This window comes from Balaenoptera physalus (assembly GCF_965194825.1).
Source record: "Balaenoptera physalus genome assembly, chromosome: 1".
Classification (NCBI taxonomy): Eukaryota; Metazoa; Chordata; class Mammalia; order Artiodactyla; family Balaenopteridae; genus Balaenoptera; species Balaenoptera physalus.
In genome coordinates, this window is record NC_138882.1 from 59,060,933 (window position 1) to 59,087,939 (window position 27,007).

A 27,007-nucleotide genomic window follows, 5' to 3' on the forward strand; every position below is an offset into this window, starting at 1 on the left:
CTGTGTAGCTTTAATTCATATTTCTCTGCCTATGAGTGAAGTTGGGCATATTTTCATATGTCTACAGACATATAGAAAAATAGCCATTTATATATTTTTTCTATAAATTTTATGTTCATATTCTGCACTCATCATTCTAGTGGGTCACTGGTATTTTTTTAAAAAAATTTTAATTGATTTGTAGTAGCCTTTTAGATATTAGAGAAATTAGCCCTTTGTCTGTGACATGAATTGCACATATTTTTTCGCAGTTTGTCATTTGTCTTAATGTGGCTTATGGTAGTCTTAATTTTCATTAACAATAAACTTCTTAATTTGAAATCTCAAACATACTTATCCAACACGCTTCATTTATTCTAACCACAGCATCAAAGAGGCTTGGAGATAACAGGAGGAACCTTCTATTACCTCATCCTGAGGAATGATAACTTGAACAAGCCCATGGAAATCTCTTAGGACCAGGAAGATGTTTTGCCTGATTAATGAAGAAAGTGAACATATTAGGATAAAATCTTTGAGACCAAAATTTAAGCAGGCAAAACAAATTAAACAAATAAAAAACCCATGCAATTTCACATGTTGCTTTTTTATAATAAATAATATGCATTCATAGTTATATTTGTGTAATTATCTTGTAGCTTATTAATGAAAAAACTTTTTCGTTTACAATTTCAACTTTTCGTAGCTGTATGTACAGCTTACTAATGCTATCCAGATGGCTTATTAATGAAAAGGCAGATTTTAAAACTTAAAAAATTTTATTGGCTTAAGTCTTTATAAGAAATTTGAGTTAAAATTGGAAACTTTCCATATATTAAAATCCAAAGGTAATATTTTAGCATATTAGAGACATCTGATTGGTCATTTTTTAAAATACGGCAATATAAAATCTTTTATTTTCCTAAAAATAAGATGTAATCTAAAATTTTCTAAAAGAGGTCCAGTACTAACTTAATACCTCTATAAGCCATCAAAAGGTCCCCCAAACCCCAATATTTTAGCATTCAACCGACATTTCACATACAGTTCTTAGGACCAAGAAGAGGTACAGAAAGCCTCCTCAGATTTTCCTTCAGGAGATAAAAGTCACCAAATGTATGGGTCAAATATCCACCCATTTGGGACATATTCTTTTTTTTTTTTTTTTTTTTTTTGACCAGCCAAATGGAAGAGGCTTTTACTTGTAAAGAAATGAACTTACAACTGGTCTACAATATATTGGGACATATTCTTTAGGAAAATCACTCAGTCTATGTATTTTGGATCTCTTCATTGTGAATTAATGTTCCATTCAGGTATGTTCTGGAATATAGAGATGAACAACAACAATAATATGTCCTCTAACATTAAGGAATCATTGTTCATGTTTTTAGGCTTTTTCTCCACCTAAATTTAGCAAAAACTATGCTTTTTTATGCTATGGAAGCTTACCAGCTTACCCAATTACTGGTCCTAGGAACTCTTCAATCTTAGTAAACCTAGGGACATTTCTGTCCCTTGGTGGATCACACTTATTATACCCTTCAACAGATGTTACTGGTACTTACTGAGAGTGACACTATTTGAGTCTTTCAAAACAAAAACAAAACTGAAAATTCAATGACTTCTGAGACTCCTACAGGAGTTGCAAAGCTTTTATTCTTCTGACTGGTTAGAAATTAATAGCAGTTTGAAATTGCCTTAGGAAAACCACCATCATGCATACTTAAACCACCTGCCTCTATCTACCTTCGGTACTGAATCCATCCACACAAGGTGACTTCTTGGCCTAAGTAAGAAGAACGCAACTCTCCACACGTGTTGGTCCGGGCAACAAAGCTACTGAGTTCTTAAAGAAACGAAAAAAAGTAAGATTAAAAATATATCATTTGTACATTGTTTGAGAATAGACTCTCAAATCACACCATCTTTGGTATTTCATGTCAATGGATGAAATTTATAAAGTTGAAGAATGTAATCAATCACTATTAAATTCACCTGCAAATGTGTCAAAAGCCATGTGAATAACTGTCTTAATGTAAATTTTTGCCTTGTGTTAAGAATCTAAATATTTTTGATCACCCAGCATCTGCATTGACCTAAGACGCACTGTTCTTAATAGTGTACATTTCTTCCCCAAATGAAATAGGATCTTGGGAATTTCATAAATTTGATGGTGCAGTAACTGGTTTTAGTATGAATCTAGAGTGAAATAGTCACTTGTACATTTGAAAACCCTATTCAAAATATTCTCAAGTATGAAAGAATTTTTTAGGCTTCTTATTCACAGCATGAGCTTAATGAATAGCCTTATTCACGTGGTTACTTTTCTGCTCTTTTTAAATTCCAGGGAGAAAACTACATTATGAGAAATGAAGAGGGTGAATGATGTGCTTCTACACATAAAGCTATCCAGTCGAGACTAGGGGAAAAATGGAATAAGCACTCTTGCTGCAGAGAAAAGGAGGAAGGGCTGTTCAGAGGACAAACCTCTTCATTACATTCACCTGGAATTCTCCTCTGTGAACTCAGTACCAGACTTCGGGAGAAAGAACCCCAGATCAGCTGTGTGGTCCTTCTAGTGGGTCTGGATAAACCCCTGTACAGCCGACTTAACCAACAGAACATGTTAGAGCCGCAGGATGGCGAGACGCTCAGGAATCTCACGCTGCACGTGTTGGATGGCGGTCAAAAGTCAGTTTTGGAAATACACACAAATCCCTTAAAATGTTAGTAGTTCCCACTCTCTTATATTTAAGCCCTTGTCCGCTGAACATTCAAGAGCTCGTGTCGGCAAACTAGATAAATCTGCAAAGTCTTTGGGGCCTTTGGGGAAGTTGGGTAGGGGAAAGAACTTTTAAAATCTTTGTCCCCTCTTAACGCATCCGTTTCACTTCTATTAACAAACAAAGCTTCGGCCTGAAGTGACAAGCGTACGATTCCATACAGCAGCCAAGGCGGGACACCGCGGCCACGCAGAGGCCGCACGGGGCCGGTCAGCAGGCGCACGCCCTTCCCATCCTTCCACGCTTCCCAGAAGGTTCCCGCGGGCAGAACTGGAAAACAGGGAGGAAAATCAGCCCCGCATTTCAAATCTCCCAAACCTGGTGGCCGACCTCGGGTCTTCAGAAGGAGGAATGCAAGCAAATCCAAAATGTTTCTAGGGCCCGAAACCACACACAGATCGCCGCTGGGAGCCAAGCGCTCCTTAACCCACCCCACGAACAACCAAGATTACGGTGGAAGGAGTCAACCAGTCAGAGCACAGGGAATGCCGCCATCTTTACTATGGGCGGAAATTTGAAGGTCCGTTTAGCACCGGTAGAAAAGCGCGGAAGATTAACTCCCCGCGATTAGGAAAGTAGACGATAATGGTTAGAGCGCTCCCGTGCCCTCAGTCAAAATGGCAACCGTAGTTGCTTCACTGACTTGAAATCGGCGCCATGGAGGCGTCTAGCGTCCTGCCGCAGAGCTAGTCGGGAAACGATTTTAAACTGAGGAGGCGGCTGAACGCAAGGTTGCTGCTTCTTAACGGCGGGATTTTGGAGCTGGCGTTGGCCCCTGAGGGCTCAGCTGGAGAGGGGCGAGTTGGGACACACTGTCCCTTGCCCTTTCCCTCCGTGGGCTGAAGCAGACTCCGCAGGAGCGAGGGTCGTGGAGCTGGGTGGCTGAGTCAGCGGAAATGTCCCTCCCGGCGTGAAGTGTCGGGCTCGGCTGGCGCCTGCGGGAACGGAAATCTTACTGGGCCCGTTTGCGTCCGTCGTGAACCCACCTGTGGTGGAGCGAGAGGGAATTTGGGAGCGCCAGGGGTTCCTCCGGACTTACTCTTCGCTGTCATTTTGGCGGCTGTTTTACTTCGGGGGATTTCAGTTTCGACGTAGTTTTGGATCCAGACTTGAAGAATGATTCGTGAAGGGAATGGTTGACAGCGTCATCACGGCATTTTATTGGTAAGATGCTTTGTTATTGGTCCGGGCGTGGCAGTAAACTTTGTGTTTTGCCCTGTTGTGTGGTCGTTATCTTTACAATACTTGGGGGTTTAGATGTGTTTCACACGACCTGCTTAGCATTGGCGTTAGGTGACGATGTACAAAAGTGATTTAAGTCAGGGTCCCTTCCTTCACGGATTTAGCACAAGAAAAACAACTGAGTTGTAATTGTGTGCTCTGAACTGCAAGTGCAAGAGGAATCGGCCGGAGAGCTAGCTCTGTGGATGCTTGGAAGCTTCTCCTGAGGAGATGAAACTTGAAGGATAGATTGGATTTGGTCAGACAAATGGGTGTGGAGAAGTAGTCTTAATTGGCAATAGGTTGAATAAAAAAGTCCGGGAGCAGAGGCAAACATGACAGGCATGAAGAGCAGGAGGGTGAGGAGCAGCCTAGGGGAAGGGGTGCATGTTTGGGGGTAGGGCAGTGGCTCTTTACCGTTTAAAGAATCATCTCCTGGACCTTTCTTCACCCCCTTCTCCCACCAGATACACACGCATACACCATTTTGCATCCAACCTTAGAGGGCTTTTAGATTTTGGAAAGACCCTTTGTCCATGGATCTTGGGGTAAGAACTGAAGTAGTAGAAAATGAACCTGGATAGGATCAGATAATATGATCAGGTGCCTTGAAACCCAGGTAGAGAAGTTTGGGCTTCATTTATTTAGAAGATGTGTGGGATTGTTATGGCATCTCAAGCAAGGTAATGACAAGATAAAAGTGGTGTCTATGGAGAAACTAGTCGTGGATTGGGGAAAGGGGTTAAGACTGGGAATAAGATAAATGGCTATAATTAAGAATGCAAGTGAAGGCCAAATCTGAGAGGGCTAGTATGTATGCTTTTAAGAAATATGTCAGAATTTGATGCTAATTCGGATGTAAACGTGAAGTTGAGGGAAGAGTAAAAGTTGACTAAGGAGTATTTTAAGGGGCAGGGAGGAAAATGAGAAGGAAGAGTGGAATTATTACTGAGAAACAGGGTAGTTGGAAGGGAAAGATTGATTGTGAAATAATGTTTAGCTTTAACTTAATGAGTTTGAGGACACAAAAGTTTAATGTTTTACAGGAAATTGGAAATGCAGGTGCAAAGGTCTGAAAATAGAGATTTAGGAGTCATATGTAGAATGAATGTTATCATATGGAGAATGAGTGATTTCAGAGTCTGGGGAGACACGCACTGTTGGGACTGGAGGAAGGATAGGAATCAGCAAATGAGTCAGAAGGAACCATAAGAAACAAGGAGGAGAAATAACTGAGTGTCTGAAAACAACAAGGTAACAAAGTTTAGAGGAGTAAGGAGGAGCAAACTTGATGAACCAAGTATTTGGCCATGGTTTTCGCAAAAATATTATTGGTAATCTTCAAAAGTGCCGTGCCTTTATAGTGATGGATTCATAAGAGAGGTTGCTGAAGATTTCCAATAAAATATTTATTAGTAAGTGGAGGCAATAGTTGTATACCGTATTTCCAGGAAATTGGTCTCAAGACGAATGAGACGGATAGGATTTAAACAAAAAATTTTTAGTGTTAGGAATACAAGAATATGCTTGGCAGTGGAAGAAAAGTATCCTGTGAAGTAGAGATGAGAGATGATAGAGGTTTGAAATAAACGTGGGAGATGGTGCCCAAGGGAAATGTGAAGGGACATGGAGATCTAGAATATTGGTTGATGGATTGGCTTTAGAAAGCAAGTAAGAGGACCTCTTTCCTTACAGTTGGAAGGAAGAATATTGGGACAGTAAAATATTAAGTCAAGCTATATTTTTAACCTCTTAATTATCTGGTGGGGCAAAATTACACATTATTGAGTATGGAGTGAGAAAGTAAAATAGGTATAAACCATTTTCTAATCTTTAATGCATGGATTGGGCTATTTCACATTACTGCAGTATTAAATTACTCAAGGGAAATGTTTTCTCAAAACCAGTCCTTTCAGAGCTAGTAGTCTTTCTCTCACCAGATAGACTTTAAAATCCTTTTGGAATTCATAGAATTTCTCTTTTAAGGAGTCAAATTTAGTAGGGCTTATTTTGCCTTGAAATTGATCCCTATTGAAAGGCAGTGTGCAAGAAGGAGGTAAGAGCACCCACTCTGGTGTTAGACTGTCTTGGTTCAAATTCTGGCTCTGGCATTTTTAGCTGTATGACTTTGGCAAGTTATTTAATTTCTTTATCTTCCTATCTGTCAACTGGGAATATAATAACCCACCTCATACAGTTGTTTGAGGATTAAATGAGATAATATTTGTTAAAGGGCTTAGAAAGTTACCTGGCATATGATGAATACTCAATAAATGTTAGCAGTTATTCCAAATAACAGATTTGAAAGAAACATTCAGTGTAGATGGGACTGATTAAAATTCCATTTTGAATAGACAATTCTGTATGCATTTAAAGCCAGACTGCTTTAGAGTAGCTGCTATTTAAGTTGTATGGTATATGATCTTTCTCTGGGCATTATCTGAGTTTTGAGAACTATATATTTAATTTATGGAGTTTGGTTCAAGATATAGAGTGTGTCATACTTTGACATGATGAAATTTAAATATAATGATAAATAAAGCTCTTCATTTGTGAAAAAAATTTTTGAAAGGGTAACTGTGCCACTACTTGAGAGTAATTTTTATAACTTTTAAATCATAATTCCTTTCAATTTTGGAGTTCCATGAAATACTTCTGTTCAATTAAACCAATACTTGCTTAACAATTAAACAGCATTCAACATTATACTAGGGTAATTATACAAGAGAAATACAAAGAGCATGATTTCAGTCAAAGTAGTTTAGTTTTGCTGGGAAGAGAAGAAATGCACACCAAAAAAATAGTACAGGGAAGTAGATGAATTCGGGCCAAAATGAGTGCTAGAGACTAGGTGATTGAAGAGAGCTGTGTGGGCTGGTGTATTATTAATCTCCAAAGGTTTTGTAGAATATTCTCGAGGGATTTTGTTAGACTCATTTAGAGGGCTTTTGGGCTTTTTCAAAATATTTACCCCTGAGGATCTCATTCTGTACACACACACACACACACACACACACACACACACACACACACACACACACACACACACACACACACACACTGCTTCCCAGAATGAGCCACTGATACAGACACAGACAGAAGTGTGTAACATAGGTATTCTGGGGGGAAAAAGGTTAACAAAACCCTACTATTTGAAAGGGGATCAAATTCACACATGGTTTTAATGGAGGTGGAATGGAAAAAGAACACTTGAGATAGGGAATACAGTTGATAAGCAAACACATGACGACAAGAATGTGTTTATGTTTAAGAGAAGTAGGATAAGGACAAGCTGAATTATGAGTTATGAATACCCAGCAGAAGAGTAGAATTTATCTCATCACTGTAAAGTTTTTTGCACAGGTGACTAATAATAAAGTACCATTTCTGAAAAATGGATTACTCTCAGATATGGAACGTTTAGTTGTGGTAATAAGACCGGGCTAAGGAATTAGCTTTGGGAATGGATGGAGAGACTGAGGAAGGAAAAATTCAAGAGAATGTGCTTAATGATTGTTAAAAAATGAAAGTGGGAGACTACTTAAATAAATTTAAATTAACTTAGAAAATTGACAAGAATTTGAAAATGGACCAGCTAGCTTTTGGAAGGAGGACAGAAGGAGTTGAATTTAGTTTTGAACATAACTGTGTTTGAGCTATCTGTAAGATGTTCATAAAAATAGCCTATGGCCAATGAGAGATATAGGATTTGATTAAAAAGTCAAAATGGGGCAGGGAGTAGGAGGGAGAGAGAAAGAATTCCTTTATAGTAGATAGAGGAATCAGTGAAACTATGAGCATGAATTAACTTTTTAGTGTTTAGAATTCTGGTTTTATTTCTTTTTATGTAGACCATGGATTCTTATGATGCACCAGAATCGACTCCTAGACAGTGTGCATCCTCAAGGCTTAAAGATTACTTTATAGGTGCCACCCCTCTGCAAAAACGATTAGAATCAGTCAGGAAGCAGACTTCATTTATCCCGACTCCACCTCGAAGGAAAATTCCCCAGTGTTCACCACTGCAGGTATGCTCTTTGTGTTCCTTTGTGTTACTAATAATTGAGAATGTCTGTGAATGAAACATTTCAATTGTTGTTACTATTTATAGTATTTTTAGTATATTCTTACTCCCTGTGGTAATAAAATAAATGAGTAACAGCTATAACAATTATTCACACTATCAGTACCATATGTTTTTTAACCTCTTTTTTTTTTTTTTTTTTTTTTAGTTCTTTCTCTTTATTTACTAGCTTTCAAAATAATGCTTGGGGTTGGTTTCCTAGCATTCTCCAATGGTGACAAAATTTTTGTTTTTTTGGTTGATTTTTTTTTTTTTTTTTTAATTTAATTAATTTATTTATTTATTTATGGCTGTGTTGGGTCTTTGTTTCTGTGCGAGGGCTTTCTCCAGTTGCGGCAAGCGGGGGCCACTCTTCATCGCGGTGCGCGGGCCTCTCCCCGTCGCGGCCTCTCCCGTTGCGGAGCACAGGCTCCAGACGCGCAGGCTCAGTAATTGTGGCTCATGGGCTTAGTTGCTCCGCGGCATGTGGGATCTTCCCAGACCAGGGCTCGAACCCGTGTCCCCTGCATTGGCAGGCAGATTCTCAACCACTGCGCCACCAGGGAAGCCCTTGGTTGATTTTTTTTTTAACTTTTTATTTTATATTGGAGTATAGCCGATTAACAATGTTGTGATTGTTTCAGGTGCACAGCAAAGGGACTCAGCCATACATACACATGTATCCCTTCTCCCCCAAACTCCCCTCCCATCCAGGCTGCCACATAACATTGAGCAGAGTTCCCGTGCTATACAGTAGGTCCTTGTTGGTTATCCATTTTAAATATAGCAGTGTGTACAAATCGATCCCAAACTCCCTAACTATCCCTTCCCCCCTGGTAACCGTAAGTTCCTTCTCTTAAGTCTGTGAGTCTGTTTCTGTTTTGTAAATAAGTTCATTTGTATCATTTCTTTTAGATTCCGCATATAAGGGATGTCATATTTCTCTTTTTCTGACTTCATTTAGTATGACATCCTCTAGTTCCGTCCTTAACCTCTTTTAATTTGGGACGTTTCCACAATATTTCTTTGTCTTTTATGACATTGACATTTTTGAAGAATATGTTTCCTCCTCTTCCCTTTTTAAATAGAATGTTCCTCATTTTGTATTTGTCTGATGTTTTCTCAAGATTAGATTGAAATTATGTATTGTTGGCTGGAATACTGTATAGGTCGTGTTGTATCCTTTTGGGGAATAACATCTGGTAGCACATAGGTGATGTTAATTTTGATCATCTTGTCAACGTGTTGCCCAATAATTACTGCTTTTTTCCCCCCTGCAACTAATAAGCAGTCTGTGGGGAGACACTTTAAGATAATACAAATATCCTGTGCCTCATCAAAATTTTGCCTCACACTTTACATCCTTCATCCATTGACATTTTTTGCCTAATCCCATCTTTATGGTGATGGTTGAAAAATAATGATTTTCCATCTCTATTTCCTCCATATTTACCAACCAGCCTTTGGCATTCTATTTTAGGCCCTTCTCATTTCTGTTCCATTTATTTATCTATTTATCAGTACAGATTCATGAATTCCTGTTTTTAAAATTTTTCTAATTCCTTACTAAATTATTTTCGTGTTTATATTGTTCCAGATTTGTCTGGTGGCAACATGCTCTGTTTTGATCATTCATAAAAAAACCCCTGTGTATAACATTAGTAATTTGTAATTTTACTGAACTATGAAATAAAGCCCCAGTCAATACAAGTTTTGTTGTTGTTTTATAAATTTATTTAATTATTTATTTATGGCAGCGTTGGGTCTTTGTGGTTGGGCGAGGGCTTTCTCTAGTTGCAGAGAGCGGGCACTACTCTTCCTTGTTGCGGAGCATGGGCTCTAGGCACGTGGGCTTCAGTAGTTGTGGCTCCAGGGCTCTAGGCACTCGGGCTTCAGTAGTTGTGGCTCGAGGGCTCTAGAGCGCAGGCTCAGTAGTTGCGGTGCATGGGATTAGTTGCTCCGTGGCATGTGGGATCTTCCCAGACCTGGGCTCGAACCTGTGTCCCCTGCATTGGCAGGTGGATTCTTAACCACTGCACCACCAGGGAAGTGCCGTCAATACAAGTTTGATGGATGCTTTTGAGTCACTTAGCAAGGAATCTGGCTGATCACACCCACACTTTCCTTTTAACTTTTTCTTGTCTGTGTTGTGGGTCTAGTATCTTTTGGCATATGAGAAAATTTTTGCTTTTTTGTGAAAATTTTTTAAAGAAAAATTACTAGGGCTTCCCTGGTGGTGCAGTGGTTAAGAACCCGCCTGCCAGTGCAGGGGACACGGGTTCAAGCCCTGGTCCGGGAAGATCCCACGTGCCGCGGAGCAACTAAGCCCATGTGCCACAACTAAGGAGCCTGAGCTCTAGAGCCTGCGAGCCACAACTACTGAAGCCCATATGCCTAGAGCCTGCGCTCAGCAACAAGAGAAGCCATCGCAATGGGAAGCCCACGCACCACAACGAAGAGTAGCCCCCACTTGCCCCAACTAGAGAAAGCCCGCGTGCAGCAACAGAGACCCAACACAGCCGAAAATAAAATGTAAATAAAATAAATAAATTAAAAAAAAAAAAGAAAAAAAAGAAAAATTACTAGTCCTGGTAATGAAAGTTATGGTTCTTGACCAGAAAACAGAGATTGTATATAAATTAAAGACTGGAAAAATAAAAAAACAAACATTGCAACAGTAAAAAAAAAAAAAAAAAAAAAAAAGACTGGAATGTCCAGTTCAGTGTTTCCTTTTCTCTATGATACAAATAATTTTGCCAGATCTTTTTTTTTTTTTTTTTTTTTTTGCCGCACCACGCAGCCTAAGGGATCTTAGTTCCCAACCAGGGACTGAACCCGGGGACTGGCAGTGAAAACACCAAGTCCTAACCATTGGACCCCCCTTTTTTTTCCCCAAATCTTTTGATAGTAATAAGAAAAAAGTTTACAGCTTTTCCATGAGTACTCTAGTAAGAACAAATATTTTTGTCAAGTGGACAACTGTGGTGAAAGTTCCAAAAGATTTTGGGGACTGTGGAAGTATGGATTCTATAGAAAAGTTCAATTCAGGATAAAACTAGGAGCTTATGTGGGGGTGTATGTGAAGACCTTCAGCACTGCTATAGTGCCAATACAAATGAAGTGTTTTGTTTTTAGTGGTCCCTGTGATTCTAATAGAGCCTGGCCAAAATACTCCCACTTATCTTTTTATTTAATCTACTGAATTAGAGTGATGGAGTGAATTTACTGCCAAACAATTTTAGAAATTACTTAATTAAAACCAATCAAATTAGATGCTCCAGGAATATAGTGGTGACTATTTTTAAACTCTGTAATTTGAAGTTTCTAAAAGTCAAATATAACTGTTCATCCAATAAATATTTATTGAACAGCTGTTCTAGATGACATTGTTCTAGGTGCTAGAGATATAATAGTGAATAAAATAGGCAAAATTCCTGTTCTCATCAAACTCATACTCTAGTAGTGAAGACAGTAAAAATCAGACAAGTACCTAATGTCAGATAATAATAAGTGCTGTGAAAAAAATAAAGCATGTTAAGGAGATATAGAGTGACAAAGCTGGAATGGGTGCAGGTGCTACTTTAGATAGGGTGGCCTCTTGAGTGACATTTGGGCAGAGACCTGAATGAAGGAAAGGAACATGCCATGTGAACTCCCTGGGAAGAACATTCCAAAGGGAAAGTACAGCAGATGCAAAGATCAGGTACCCAGTAATGGCTTTGTTTTAAATATTTAAGATACTGTGATTAAGTTCTTAGTTACTAATGTTCCCTAATTCTTAAACTTCCTTTGTCCTGATTTTTTTTAGGAAGATGTTGATCCTCAAAAGTTTGCATTCCTTCTGCATAAACAATGGACTTTATATAGTTTAACTCCCTTATATAAATTCTCCTATACTAATTTCAAAGAGTATTCTAGACTTCTGAATGCATTTATTGCTGCTGAAAAGCAAAAAGGACTTGCTGTGGAAGTGGGAGACGACTTCAACATCAAAGTGATTTTCTCTACTCTCCTGGGAATGAAAGCAACACAGAGAGACCCTGAAGCATTTCTTGTCCAGGTATATCATATAAGCAGTACTTGCTTCCTAGGAGAAAAGAATGTGCGTTGTCTTGATTTAGAAATTGTGATATTTTCTTACTGTTTTTAAAATTCTTAAGCTTGTGATTTATAACCTATTTTATGTCTTGTTTGATCAAATTATAGTAATTAGATATGACCAACTTAAAAAAAAAGTTTCTTTCCTTTTACAATATAATCATGTTTATTTTAGAAAACTTAGAAAATACATAAAAGTACAAAGAGAGAAGTTTGAGCTGCGAAGAAGTTGGGATTCTTCCCCTGGAGCTGAGTAAAACCTACCCCTAGCTAGGGCTCCTTCCTTCTTTCCTTCCTTCCTTCCTTCCTTCCTTCCTTCCTTCCTTCCTTCCTTCCTTCCGTCCTTCCTTCTTTCCTTTTGAGGTTCTTGGCAGGCGAACCTCTGCTCTCTGTGGGCCCACAGATCTTCTACTTACACAACCCCAAAGACTTGTAGGCTTGAGGAAGTGAGGCTCCATCTGTTTGTGGAAATTTCTCTCAGTAAACTAGTGCATGGTGGTGACTCCAGAGTTTCATCCATAGTCAGTATAATGGAAAATTCTAAGACTTATGACTCTTTTCAACGTGAACTTCAGGATTATATTAGAAAGCAAAGAGCCAGAGGATTACAACCAGAGGTTTGCTTTAGAAAGGGGACAGAAGACTCTGTGTACAGAGAAAAGGACCACACTGCACCCAGACCTCCAATGCTGGAGCAGAGATTCCCCTTCAGGAGGCCCCACAAGTCCTCCAGTTCCTACAAAAGGCCGAAAACAGTGGAAAGCCACTTACCCACACTGTCCAATATTCATCACTTCCGGCAAAGACTGGAACCTGTAAATCACTGTCAGAAAAAACACGACCATTTCTTCAATAACCGGTGGTTTCCAAGCCCACCTGTGCAAGGAATGACCACTGGCCCCCACACAGCACAACACACAGAAGAGGCCAGCTGCTTCTCAGAGGACCACACCAGTGTCCATCAGGCAGGAGATCAAGACAGAGGCTGCACTGGCAGGTCCAGGGAGAAGGGAGGAGGAGGACATGGCGATGAGGAGCAGGTATCGTGGAAGAGGAAGCACCACAGGGATAAAGAGGATGAAGATTCCCACAAAGAGAACAGGAGGAAGGCCAAAGTGGTGCCAGGAAGCACAGAGAAGTCCAAGTACGGAAAGAAGAGCACCCATGATTGGGACACCATGCAGGAGGGAAGAAGGTCCAGTAGAGAGAAGAAGCATCCTGGCAAACGTAGCACCCAGGAGTGGGACTTGTGGGATGAAGCTATCCTCGGTGGTTCTTACTGATGCTGGAGATTTGGGACCTGGATATTAAATGATTTGGATCCATTGGAAAGGCTGGATTAAATGGGATTGAAGCAATTCAATAGCCATACTTCAAAGAAAATAAAATTAGATCCCCACCTATATCAGACTCTGTTCAAATATAAAAACCCAGTTGGTTTAAAGATGTCAATTTAAAACCAAAATAGAAAAGTATTAGAAGTAAATATAGGAAAATTGTTTTCAATCTTGGAATATGAACGGCTTTCCTGAACAAGACATGTTAGCCAGGGGCCATAAAAGAGGAAAAAATAATACATGTATTTGCAAAAACACTTAAACTCTGCATGTAGCAGAAGATTTTGTTGTACATTTTCTTAAAAACAGAAATTAAAAGCTGCATTGTGCATATGCATTGAGCAGCTCCAGAAAGATACACGAAACACTGGTAACTGGGCTCTGGGGGCAAGAACTGAGTTGGGGGAGGCGGGTAGACAGAGGTAGCTGGTAGACTAACTTTTCAAAGTGTACATTTCTATTTTGAATTTTGTACTATATGAGACTACTACCTTTCCAATAAATATTTTAAAGGTAAAAAAAAATAACAAAAAAAAACAAAGAAAGTTAAAAACCACAGTTTAACATTTTGGTATACATCTATTTGTCAATAGACAATCTGAATAGGCCTAGTCCTATTAAAGAAATTGAATCAATAATTAATAACCTTCCAAAACAGAAAGCAACAGGTCCAGATGGGTTCACTAGTGAATTCCACCAAACGTTTAGGGAAGAAATTATACCAATTCTCTACAATTTCTTTCAGAGATAGAAGCAGAGGGAATACTTCCTAATTCATCCTATGAGCCCAGTATTACCCTAATACCAAAACTAGACAAAGACATTATAAGGAAATTACAGACTCCATCATGAACCTAGATATATCTATTTGGCTGTCTGTATCTATTAAAATTGCGATCATATTGCCCATACTTCTGCATTATGGCTTTTTTTTTTTTACTAATAATCAGTGCTGTAGATAGTTACTCATGTCATTTTGAGTAACTAAATGTAAATGTAAATTTTACGTTTTTGTAAATTTATCTGTATAATTCTATGGTTTTTAGTGGGATTAAAATCCTAGAAATAGAATTTTAGCAAAAAAGTAACATTGTTGCATATTGTGATGTATCACACCAAGTTACTCTCAGAAATGTAACATTTTACATTCCTTCCTATATGTAGTATATAAAAGTAATGGGACTGTCCTTTGATTTATTAAGAAACCAGATTTATTTTATTATTTATGCCTGCTTCTTCTGTTTCTGCTAAATTAACTCATTTTAGTCATTGATAAATTAAATTCTGAAACAGTTGAAATTTTGTTTATTTGTATAGATCAGGGGTTAGCAAACTATGGCCTGCTGCTTGGCTTTGTAAATAACGTTTTATTGGAATAGAGCCCCTTTCATTTGTTTACATATCATCTATGGCTGTTTCTGTATTACAACAGCAGAGTTGTAGTTGCTACAGAGATCACATGGCTTGCAAAGCCTAAAATATTTACTATCTGGCCCTCTGCAGAAAAGGTTTGCTGACCCCTGGTATAGATCATAGTATTGGCAAGGATCTCAGGATTACTGGGATTAGGTTCAGCTGCATGTAACAGAAAGTCTAAATAACAGTGAATTAAAGACAATAGAGGTTTACTTGTCTTTCAAAAAAGTGTCCAGAGGTAAGCTTTTCCAGGCTGGTAAATGCTTCATGAAATTGTTAATAATCTAAGCTCCTTCTGTCCTCTCTATCATCCTTGGTGCATGGCTTCCCTCCTATGGTCACACTATAATCTAAATTGGCTCCTGGAGCTCTAAATACTATATGTAAGTTCAAGGCAAGAAGTAGGAGGAAGATGGGAAAGTCAGACAGGATGCCTGCCACTGAGTAAATCTTTAACGAGACTTGCTGACACCCAACAGTTACTTCTTTTTACATCCCAGATGGAAGGGAGACTAGAAAAAAATTTTTAGTGGGTACTTTGCCACCCCAAGTGAAAGCACTGTTTTACTGTGGAAGGAAAAATAGATACTGGGTAGATAATTAGCAGTCTCTGTCAAGTTGAAGCAGTTGATGCCCAAAGAAGTTACATGGTTTGCATGTCATCAGGCAAGCAAATATTCTTGTGAGGAATAGAAATGACCTCTTGAATTCCTAGTATAGTGTTCTAATAGTTTTCTAACTAAATCTCATTTCTTGCCAGGGTTACAGGACTTATAGGTTATAAAAACGTGATAGACATAATACATCTGGCTTTAAGGTATTTGAAAGTCTCTTATAACTTCTTGAACAAGGAGAAAAATGGCAAAAATAATTGTTTAAATGATCATCTCTAAAGGGATATAATATAGGGCTGTGATCTTCACCTTGTCCTGGTCAAACTTTAATTAAAACTTCTATTAATATCTGGAAGGTATGTTTGTTATATAATTTACAAATTTAAAGTTTGAGGGATTAGTCAATCTGCTGGAAAATATAATCAAGATTCTAAAAGAGCTGAATGGATTGACACAGTGGGTCAAATTGAAAGAGATTAAAATTTTAATAGGAATAAGTTTACTGCCTCAGTGTAAGTTGGGGGGGGATTTACTTATTAATAGCAAACATGAGTATGTAGGGCTAATTTATGTAGAGCTGTCAACTAAAAACCAGAAAACTATTAAGATTATATTAGTAGGAGTATAATCTAGGTTAAAGGTGGTGACAGTCCTGTAATCAGACCTTTTTGAAGTAATTATGTTCACTTATGAATGATTCCTTTGCCAAAGAATTTCAGAGAAGAGTGTCCAGATAGTGTGAGCACTTGAATGTATGTCATAGAAGGAACGGTTGAAGAAACTGGAGATGTTGACCATAGCAGTATATATGATAAGGATCATCAAAAATTTGAAGGGCTTTTTCTGTAGAAGAGAGATTAGATTAGATTTCATCTACATGCACATAAGGAAGAAAGTAGGACCAGTGGTTGGAAACTATAGGGCCTAACATATGAAAGAACATTTTAAGTGGATAGACAGAGCTGCTTTAGGAAATAGTGACGTCTTCCTCAGTGGAATAATTCAAGCACATTGGATTTGGTGACCTTTTACAGTCCCTTCTAAAGGTTTTTTAAAAATTTTATTTATTTGTTTTTGGCTGCTTTGGATCTTTGTTGCTGCGTGTGGGCTTTCTCTAGTTGTGGTGAGCGGGGGCTACCCTTCGTTGCGGTGCACAGGCTTCGCATTGCAGTGGCTTCTCTTGTTGCGGAGCTCTGGCTCTAGGCACGCGGGCTTCAGTAGTTGTGGCTCGTGGGCTCTAGAGTGCAGGCTCAGTAGTTTTGGCGCACGGACTTAGTTGATCCACAGCATGTGGGATCTTCCCGGATCAGTGCTCAAACCCGTGTTCCCTGCATTGGCAGGCAGATTCTTAACCATTGCGCCACCAGGGAAGTCCCCTTCTAAAGTTGAGGTTTTTGTTTTACATTTTTTTAAAGTCTTTATTGAATTTGTTACCATATTGCTTCTGTTTTATGTTTTGGGTTTTTTTGGCCAGGAAGCATGTGGGATCTTAGCTCCCTGACCAGGGATCAAACCTGCACCCCCTGCATTGGAAGACGAAGTTCAAGTTGAGATTTTGAGATTTTTTTTTCAGGGTACTGTACCTGGTTATACCATATTGGCACCCCTTTTTGCATTTTGGTTGCACCAAGATCTTGCCATATACCATGTCTGTCCTAATAAAGAGTATTAGGAGAAAGGTCAGTTAACTTGATACACCCTAATAATGATCAGGGAGACTATTATCTCTGTGGTTTTTGGCAGGTAATACTACATATCTTCTTATTTTTAAATGTACTAATTAATGCTGAGAAGATGCACTTTAGGAGGAGATGTACTTTTGAATTTAATGAACCCGTTTGATTTTTCTTCATAGATTCTGTCAAAATCTCAATTGCCATCTGAGCACAGAGAAGGTAAAGTGTTGTGGACTGGTTGGTTCTGCTGTATATTTGGAGACAGTCTTCTGGAGACTGTTTCAGAAGATTTCACCTGTCTACCCTTATTCCTTGCAAATGGTGCAGAGACTAATACAGCCATAATTGGAACCTGGTTTCAGAAAACTTTTGACTGTTATTTCCGTCCCTTAGCAATCAATGCGTTTAATCTTTCCTGGATGGCTGCTATGTGGACTGCATGCAAAATGGACCATTATATGGCTACTACTGAATTTCTTTGGTCTGTACCCTGTAGCCCTCAAAGTCTGGATATTTCTTATGCCATACATCCAGAAGATGCAAAAGCTTTGTGGGACAGTGTTCACAAAACACCTGGGGAAGTTACCCAGGAGGAAGTTGACTTATTCATGGACTGCCTGTATTCACATTTCCATAGGCATTTCAAAATTCATTTATCAGCCACAAGATTGGTTCGTGTTTCAACATCTGTAGCTTCAGCACATACTGATGGAAAAATAAAGGTTAGTTTGAGCAAATCTAGTTAAGTAATTTTTCCTTATTGTTGCATAGTTTTCAGAATGTATGGCAATTGTATTTTCCACATTGAAGAAACACTTTGGGATGTCTGCCGATTGACGACAGTAGAGAGATTTTGTTTTATGCTTTATAAATGGTTTACTAAAAAGTCTTAAGCCTTCTATATGCAGCTTTATAGTGGAAGGATACTATACACTGTGTACCCATAGACTTTGGTAATAATATGACTTATTCTGTAGTAACTTTGAAATTTTCAGAATTTTCTTGTCAACTTTGAAATAATTATCAGAGTAACAGAGGATTTTGTGTGTTAGATAAGAAAATTAGAGTAGAAACACAGAAGTAAAATATCATCTTTATATTTTAGGCTTTTCTATCCCTACTGGGAAAGAAATAATAGAGACATTGTTTTAGTGTCTATGAAGGCCTTATTAGAGAAAGTATCAGAAATAAACTGAGAAAAAAAACAACAACAACTGAGAGTAGGCACCTAAATATATTTAAGTGTATTGTATTAATATATTTTAAATATATTAAAATACAGCCACAATAAGCACTCATGAATATTGGTCTTGTCACTGTGCTAGGAGTTTAACATACTTTAACTCTAATCTTTAGAGCAACCTTATAGTTAGGTGTTTTTATCTACATTTATTTTATTTTTAAAACAAGGAAGCTGAAGCCAAGATAGGTTTAAGTGACATGCAAGATAGCTTAGTAAGAGGAAGAGTCAAGATTTAAACACTTAATCTCTTAGGTTCCAAGAAGTTCATACTCTATCTTATAAGCACTATTTTAATGCTTTTCAGACTGGAGGTCACAGTGCAGCAGTAGGTTAGGAAGTAATTTGATGGGAAGAAACCAGCTTTAAAAAACAAAAGAAAAATAGAGTGGAAAATATAAAAATGAGAATATATAACATGTAGTAAGGATATACATTTGCTTGTACTGGGTCATGATGTTAAATTTATTTCTTACTATGGTTCACAGTAATAAATTTGAAATATTATACTATTCCATCTTACTTTGACATTATAAAGAAATAAATTTACATGTTAGCACCTCAGAATTCAATTTCATGAAGTCCTTATATTTTAAAATTTTATTTCCATATTCTCACATTCTATTAGTAAACTATATTTTAAAACTATTTTATATAATGTGTTCTTATCCATCTATGAATATAAGGGTGACCCTGTTTTATCTGGTCTATTCTAAGGGCCTCTTGTAAGGATCTAAGACAGTAACTGTGGCTCCTAGATTCAAGTAATGCCATGATGAAGGTAACATTTATCAAGCACTAACTGTGCCAAGCATTAGTAAGCATTTACACATATTGTCCCATTTAGTTTTCACAACAACCTATTTGCATAGGTTGTAAAGAGGAAATTGTGGCACAGAGGATAAGTAGGCTCCTTCAAGATCACACAGCTAATAAATGGAGCTGGAATTTAAACCCAGTCATCTGACTCAAAAGCTTATGCTTTTAACTGCAACACTGTACTGCCTCTCAAAAGTTTGAAATTAATGTATTAACCAGGTTTCTGCCTCTGCTTAGTTTCTACAAGACACTTTGGCATCATATATCCCTTTGAGAAGAAGGAAGCTATGGAACTCTTTCTAGAAAATGTAGACACTCAATTTGCATATAAGTCTAAGGGGTTCATAGATACTCCTTCTTCCCCCTTCTCTTTAGGCAGATAGTTAGCTTATCCATGGAAGCCAGGATAAATAAGAACCCTAGTCTAATTCCATCTAAGCACCATTGACTAATAGTTGTAAATTTATTAAAGTCAGTCATCTTTATTAAGTAAAGTCTATTTGACTTAGAACAGCAATGGTTTGGGTTTATATTCATAGCTTAGCTTGTAGATATGGAATTTAAAATAAGCCTGGAATATTTATCAAATATCAAACTGCTTTGCTATAAGTAATTGTATTTTAATTTTAAATGTCTTTTTTTTTTTTTTTCAGATTTTGTGTCATAAATACCTTATTGGAGTGTTGGCATATTTGACAGAACTGGCAATTTTTCAAATTGAGTGAGGCCTTGTGGGGACTATAAGTTATGGATTATATACCTTTTTCTCATTGACTATCTGCCTGATTGCTATGCTGAGGGGGACTGCAGGAGAAATGGGCATCTGTGCATTTGTTTTCCTCACAGTGCCTTGGAGTTACCCAGATGAAAGCCAAGAAGGATCTAGAAGAACAAAGAAGGTGGTAGTGGATGAACCACAGCCAGGTGCTCGTGTAATATAGTCCTGGTCATCTGGGATGCCAGTCTCTAGAATATGCCGAGTTATTAATTTGTTGGCCATCTTTCTAAGAAATATATAATGTTTTACTATGTCAAAATTTTTAGGATTCAAATGAGATACCTCTAATATTGAATATCTCTGATTTGCATCTTTAAAACCTTTAATCCCTAATTTTAAGCATTTTAGACTTGTATTCAGAGAGAATTTATATGTTCTACAGACATTTTCCTAGCATCATTTTGCTGTAGAGAACCAGCAATCAAAATCCTCCCCAAAGGAAACTAAAGTTACTATACATTTTTTAAGCCACTAATACGCTTCTGTTTTTAATGCTGTTTAATTCTTATTGCAATGTTGAATTAAATATTCACTTTTAAAAGGAAGCCTTGTGTTTATCAGTGTCTTGGTGACAGATCTTTAATAAATATCTCAGGAATGGGAAGTCAAGGCTTTTTCTCTAGCACAAAGGTTACACAACAACTATATGGAATCATACAAATCGTAGAGTTGAAAGGCAGCTGTGAATCTCTTTTGAGGGCAGGGATTATATTATGTAATTTTCATGTCCCTAATTTTGTTTTAGCACAGTGCTTGCTAAATATCTGTAGATTAAGTGAATTAATTTTAACCAACTCCTATATTTTGCAGATGAAAACTACAAAATTGCACAACTTAGATGTGCACGAGATGTTATATCTAAAACTCTTCTTTTTACTCACTGAGCAGAGGAAGATTTTGTTTTACTTTAGAAACAATGTTTTTTAAAATCTTCTTTGAAAGAAAATAACTATAATAGGCTGTGATTCAAAAACAAGGACTAACTTCTGGAATGGGGTATTATTTCACATATACTAGGCACAGCAGAAGTAGTGAACAAAGCATGGGCTTTGGAGCCAGACATTCATTCATTCAACTAAAATTAAGCTCCCACTGTCTATTCAGAATTGTATTGGGTAAAAAGAGATACAGTAGTGAAGATAAAAAAGATCCCTGTCTTGTGGAAATTATATTCTAGTAGAGGAAGGCAAAAGATAAATAATTTCAGATGGAGATAAATGCTATAAATAAGGCAGTGCAGTATGAAAAAGGGTGACTGGGATAGTGCCTACTTCATATACAGTTGTCAAAGAAGGTCTCTCTGAGGAAGTGACATTTGAGCTGAGTCCTGAATGATGAGAGGGAACCAGCTGTTTGAAGATCTGAGGAAGCATGTGCTAGGCAGGTGAAACTGCGAGAGCAAAGGCCTTGAGACAGGTAAGAGCTTGGCTTATTTGAAGAGTAAAGGAAGTCTGTGTGTCTGGAGCATGGTAAGGGTGGAGTAGTATGAGATGAAACTAAAGAGATTGTGTAGGGACTTCCCTCACGGTCCAGTGGTTGAGACTCTGTGCTTCCACTGCAGGGTCGTGGGTTCGATCCCTGGTGAGGGAACTAAGATCCCACATGCCATGTGGCCAAAATAATAGTAATTAAATAAATAAAATTAAATTAAAAAAAAAAGACTGTGCAGCAGAGACTTGTTCCATTGTGTTATGTCTCCCAATTTTTGGCTGGGCGTGTGGTTGCCCAGAATAAAGATGACATTTTCTAGCATTTCTCATAGGTAGGTACAGTCATATGACTAAGTTCTGACCCATGGCATAAAAATGCAGGTGTCATGTAGAGCTTCTAGGAATCTCGTTAATAAACAGTAGGCCTGTACCCCTTGCCCTTATTCTTCTTCCAGTTTTGCTGTTTGGAACACATAAAATGACTGGTACTCTAGCTGCTCTTTTAGGTCACTGGGATAAGGGTCAGGTCCTAGGGACAGCAGAGCATGGCCTGGAAGGAGTTTGTGCCCTGAGGACTTCTTGAAGCTGAAGTCCAGTGCCAGCCGGGATGTTCTTCCTCCAGACTTACGTATCAGAGATGTAAACTTCTATCTTGTTTAAGCTATTGTTACTTTGGTTCTCTTGCTCATAGTCAAACCTAATGCTAACTGATACAGAGAGGAAGGATCCACATCATCTAAGTTTTTACAGGTACTATGAAGAGAGTGGATTTTATTCTAAATGCAATGGGGAACCACTGAAGTTTTATGCAGAAGAGTTATATGATCCAATTTGTATCTTACAAGATTTTATAAGATATGCTGGAGAATGAGTTGTAGGTGGACAAGAGTGGAAAAGGGAAAACAGGTAAAATGTTGTTAGAAGTGGTACAACCTCATGGAGAAGTTAGCAATATCTAACAAAATTATGTGTGATTTACCCTTTGACTAGTAATCCCACTTCTGGGATTCTATCCCCAAAATTCACTAGCAAAACTATAAAATGAAACAGGAACGAGGCTATTTATTCCAACAGTATTTGTAATAGCAAGACTAAAAACAATCCAAATGCTTATCAGAGAGGGATTCGTTGAATAAATTATGGTATACCTGCACAGTGAACTACTACTGTGTAATTATAAAAGGGTTTGAGGAAGATAGCTAATATTGCCATGGAGTTCTCTCTAGGATATATTGTTATGTGAGAAAGCAAGGTGAGGATAGAGTGTATAGTATGCTATCTTTTATGGAAGGAATGGGGGTGGAATATGAGTATGTGTGTATATTTCCCTACAAAAACAATGGAAGGATAAACCAAAACCTAGTAAAAGTGATTGCTAATGGAATGATGGGAACCAACTGGGTAGAGGGGACAGGAATGAAAGTTAGGACTCATCTGAATGTTCCTTGTTTATAGTTTGGAACCATATAAGTGTTTTATGTAATTATGAAACAAAATTAGATCAAAAAGAAAGAAAAGCAATCCTTAAAAATTGAAAACAAATGAACCTAACTATATTACGTTCAGACCATAATCACACAAAGAATCATTTTTAGTATCTCTAAATCCTTGTATTTTGACTGTATATCATCAGTGGGCTATATCCTAGGAAAAGAAGAGCAGCAAAGGAATCTTAAATTGCATTGAGTTATCTTATTTTAATAATATTGGTATTGTTATTTTACCACTCTTCATAACAGTATAAAATATATGTAATTATAACAATGTTAGAAACCAAGATTTCTAAAATTGTAAGAGAAAAGGTATACAATTATAAAATCAAGTAAGTTAAGTAGAAACTCTGTAATATTAACTTTGGAAATATCGAACGAACTCATTTATTTTTGAAATGCAAATTTTAATTTTGATGAAGCCCAATCTGTCAAATTTTTCCTTTTGTTTCTTGTACTTTGGGTGTTGTATCTAAGAAATAATTGCTTAATTCAAGGTCCCGAAGATTTACTCCTATGTTTTCTTCTAAGCATTTTATAATTTTAGCTCTTAAGTTTAGATCTGTAATCTATTTTGAGTTAATTTTTATGTACGGTGTGAGGTAAGCATTCAGATTCATCATTTTGCATACAGATATTCATTTGTTCCAGCATCATTTACTGAAAAGGCTATCTTTTTCCCATTGAATTGTCTGTTACCTTTCTTAAAAATCAGTGGCCATAGATGTTTGGGTTTATTTCTGGACTCAATTCTATTTCGTTGATCTAAATGTCAGTCATTATACCAGTACCACACTGTCTTGATTACTGTAGCTTTGTAGTGTGTTTTGAAATCAGGAAGGTGAGTCTTTCAGCTTTGTCCTTTTTCAAGATTGTTTTGACTCTTCTTGGTTTTTTGCATTTTCATAAGAATTTTAGGATCAGTTGGTCAATCTTCGTAAAAAAGCTGGGATTTTGATAGTGATTGCCTTGAATCTGTAGATCAATTTGGAGAGTATTGCCCTCATAATGATATTAAGTCTTCCAATCTATGAATGCGTGATATCTTTCCATTTATTTAAATCTTTCAAAATTTTCTTCAACAACGTTTTATTGTTTTCAGTGTCCAAGTTTTGCACTTTCTTTTGTTAAATTTATTTCTAAATTGTTTTTTATGCTATTGAGAATGGAATTGTTTCCTTAATTTCATTTTTGGATTGTTGCTAGTGTATAGAAATATAATTGATTTTGTATATTGCTCTTGTATCCTATGATCTTGCTGAACTTGTTTATTCTAGTAGCTTTTTCAGTGAATTCCTTCAGATTTTCTATATATAAGATTCATGCCATTGAAAAAAGACAGTTTTACTTCTTAATTTCAATCTGGATGCCTTTTAGTTCTTTTTCTTGCAAACTTGCCATGGCTAGAATTGCCAGTTCAATGGCAGGTAGAGGTAGTGAGAATGTACAGTCTTATCTTGCACTTGATCTTAGTGGGAAAGTATATTTCACCATTAAATATGCTGTTAGCTGTAGGATTTTCATAGATGTCCTTTATAAGGTTAAAGATGTTCTTTTCTATTCCTAATTTGTTGAAGGTTTTTTTTGGTTTTGTTTTTCTGTTTTTTTTTCTTTTTTCACCACACAGCTTGCAGAATCTTAGTTTCCTGAGCAAGGGTTGAACCCAGGCCCTGGCAGTGAAAGTGTCGAGTCCTAACCACTGGACCACCAGGGAACTCTCCTGAAGGTTTTTATTATGAATGGATGTTGGATCTTGTTAAATTATTTTTCTGCATCTATTGGGATGATTCATGATTTTTTTTTTTTTTTACTTAAAATCACACCTTTCACTTCTGGCTTCCAGTTCTGCATGTAAGGAGCTTGGAAGTCGCCACTCTGTTCTAACAGGTAAAGAGATCAACAGATGGAAAAATCAACTATTCTTGGGTCTGTAAGAAAGGGGAGGACACAGAACAAACTGCTGCCTCCAAGACTGGAGAGAAAAACAGGCCAATATGGGGAATCATGGCTTACAGGAGCAGTGGCTCATGAGCAGAAACCACTGCAGGAACCAGTGCCAGGGTTGGAAAACATGAATTATAATTGATGAATTGCTGGAGGCTCAGTGTGGATAAACCTGAGAATTAAAAACTCCAGGAGAACCTGGTCACAGGGGGGCCCTCACATTATTGTGAGATTTACCTCCAGGAGCTCAACCAGGTTCCTACAGTAAATATCAGAGAAAAATTCTCATGCTTCTGGTAGAGGGGAGGGAAAGAGAACAATTTTGAAATATACCAGAGCAGTTGGTTTTTCTTAACAAGGTCTGCCCTTAGGGGAGATTAGTTATGCAGAGCCTAACTGACCTGGGGAAAGGGAAATATCTAACACTAGCCTGCTCTAGCCATTCTGTCCACCTAAATGGGGAGAAAAAATTGAGAAACTATTGTGAAGTTCACAGTCCATAGGCATAGGCTCCCTAAAAGCCTGAGACCTAATCACAGGACTACAGAGCCCTTCTCTTCTCCCCATACCTCACTACCCCCTTACTAAAAGCCTATTTACAGCAATTTCTTTTACGTGGTTCATCATGTCTGGCTATCAAGAAAAAAATTACAAGGCATATCAGAAGGCAAAAAAAAAAAAAAACAATTTGAAGGAACACATCAAGCAAGCATCAGAGCAAGACATGGCAGATGTTAGGATTATCAGACTGGGAATTTAAATCTACTATGATTAATATGTTAAGGGATCCAACGGATAAAGTATTTCCATGCAAGAACAGATGGGCAGTGTAAGCAGAGAAATGGAAATCCTAAGAAAGAACCAAAAAGAAATGCTAAAGATAAAAAATACTGTAACAGTAATGAAGAATGCCTCTGGGGACATCCCTGCTGGCACAGTGGTTAAGAATCCACCTCCCAATGCAGGGGACACAGGTTTGATCCCTGGTCCAGGAAGATCCCACATGCCGCAGAGCAACTAAGCCCGTGCACCACAACTACTGAGCCTGCGCACCCTAGAGCCCGTGCTCCACAACAAGAGAAGCCACCACAATGAGGAGCCCACACACCGCAACGAAGAGTAGCCCCTGCTCGCTGCAACTAGAGAAAACTGCACAGCAACAAAGACCCAATGCAGCCAAAAAAAAAAAAAAAGAATGCCTTTGGTGGGCTTATTAGTAGACGACACAGCTGAGGAAAGAATCTCTGAGCTAGAGAATATATCAATAGAATCCTTGAAAAGCAAAGAGAGCAAAGATTGAAGAAAGAAACCCAAACAAACCAATAGCCAAGGTCTGTGGGACAACTGCAAAAGGTATAACATACAGTTGACTCTGAACAACATGGGTTTGAACTATGCTGGTTCACTTATACACAGATCTTTTCAATAGTAAATACTATAGTACTATGTGATCCAAGTTTGGTTGAATCTGTAGGTGTGGAACTGCAGATACAGAGAAGCCATGGATATGGAGGAATTGTGTGTATGGAAGGCCAACTATAATTATATATGGATTTTCGACTGTGTGGAGGGTTGGTGCCCCTAACCTTCTGTGTTCAAGATTCAACTGTTAACACACAATGAGAATGCCAGGAGAGAGAAAGAAACAGAAGAAATATTGGAAACAATAATGACTGAGAATTTCTTCAAATTAATGCCAGACACCAAACCACAGATTAAGGGAGCTCAGAGAACACCAAGCAGGATTAAAAAAAAACCAAAAATCAAAAAAACTGTATTGAGGCATATAATATTCAAACTACAGAAAGTCAAAGATAAGGAAAAAATCCTGAAAGAAGCTAGAGGGAAGAAAACACCTTACCTATAGAGTAACAAAGATAAGAATTACATCTGACTTCTCCTCAGAATCTGTGCAAGCAAGAAGACTGTGGAGTGTTAAAAAAAAAAACCCAGCAACCTAGAATTCTGTGAAATTATCTTTCAAAAGTGAAGGAAGCGCAAATATTTTCCTGGACAAGTGAAAGTTGAAATTTGTCATCAGTAGAACTTCCTTGCAAGAAATGTTAAAAGAAGTTCTTCAGAGAGAAGGAAAACAATATAGGTCAGAAACTTGGAT

General features: G+C 37.7%; 2 protein-coding genes across 4 annotated transcripts in view; one reads left to right on the forward strand and one right to left on the reverse strand.

Annotated features, from left to right (window-relative positions):
* Window positions 1–2,612, reverse strand: part of DARS2 (aspartyl-tRNA synthetase 2, mitochondrial) — a 25,232-nt gene extending 22,620 nt beyond the window's left edge. For 2 of the 3 annotated variants that reach the window (XM_082437900.1, XM_082437901.1), the window contains exons 1-3: window positions 2,487–2,612; window positions 1,729–1,828; window positions 409–475 (exon numbers count right to left, since the gene is read on the reverse strand). In XM_082437900.1, the coding sequence (XP_082294026.1) occupies window positions 409–475; window positions 1,729–1,828; window positions 2,487–2,607 (288 nt within the window). In that variant the 5' untranslated portion in view covers window positions 2,608–2,612. Of the gene's footprint in view, window positions 1–408; window positions 476–1,728; window positions 1,829–2,486 lie in introns of those variants that run through there. The other variant, XM_082437902.1, reaches the window with a different exon arrangement.
* Window positions 2,613–3,788: 1,176 nt separating this feature from the next.
* Window positions 3,789–26,101, forward strand: CENPL (centromere protein L). Its single transcript, XM_082438670.1, has 5 exons — window positions 3,789–3,929; window positions 7,838–8,014; window positions 11,858–12,109; window positions 17,370–17,912; window positions 19,903–26,101. The coding sequence occupies exons 2-5, from the start codon at window positions 7,841–7,843 to the stop codon at window positions 19,972–19,974; spliced, it is 1,041 nt and encodes a 346-aa protein (XP_082294796.1). The 5' UTR covers window positions 3,789–3,929; window positions 7,838–7,840; the 3' UTR covers window positions 19,975–26,101.
* The last annotated feature ends 906 nt before the right edge of the window (window positions 26,102–27,007 follow it).

Excerpts from the sequence above, each read along its gene's own strand:
- CENPL (XM_082438670.1), top strand. The coding sequence starts at position 7,841 with ATGGATTCTTATGATGCACCAGAATCGACTCCTAGACAGTGTGCATCC. Across the intron at positions 8,015-11,857 it reads CCCAGTGTTCACCACTGCAG|GAAGATGTTGATCCTCAAAA; the intron begins GTATGCTCTTTG and ends GATTTTTTTTAG. Across the intron at positions 12,110-17,369 it reads CTGAAGCATTTCTTGTCCAG|ATTCTGTCAAAATCTCAATT; the intron begins GTATATCATATA and ends TTTTCTTCATAG.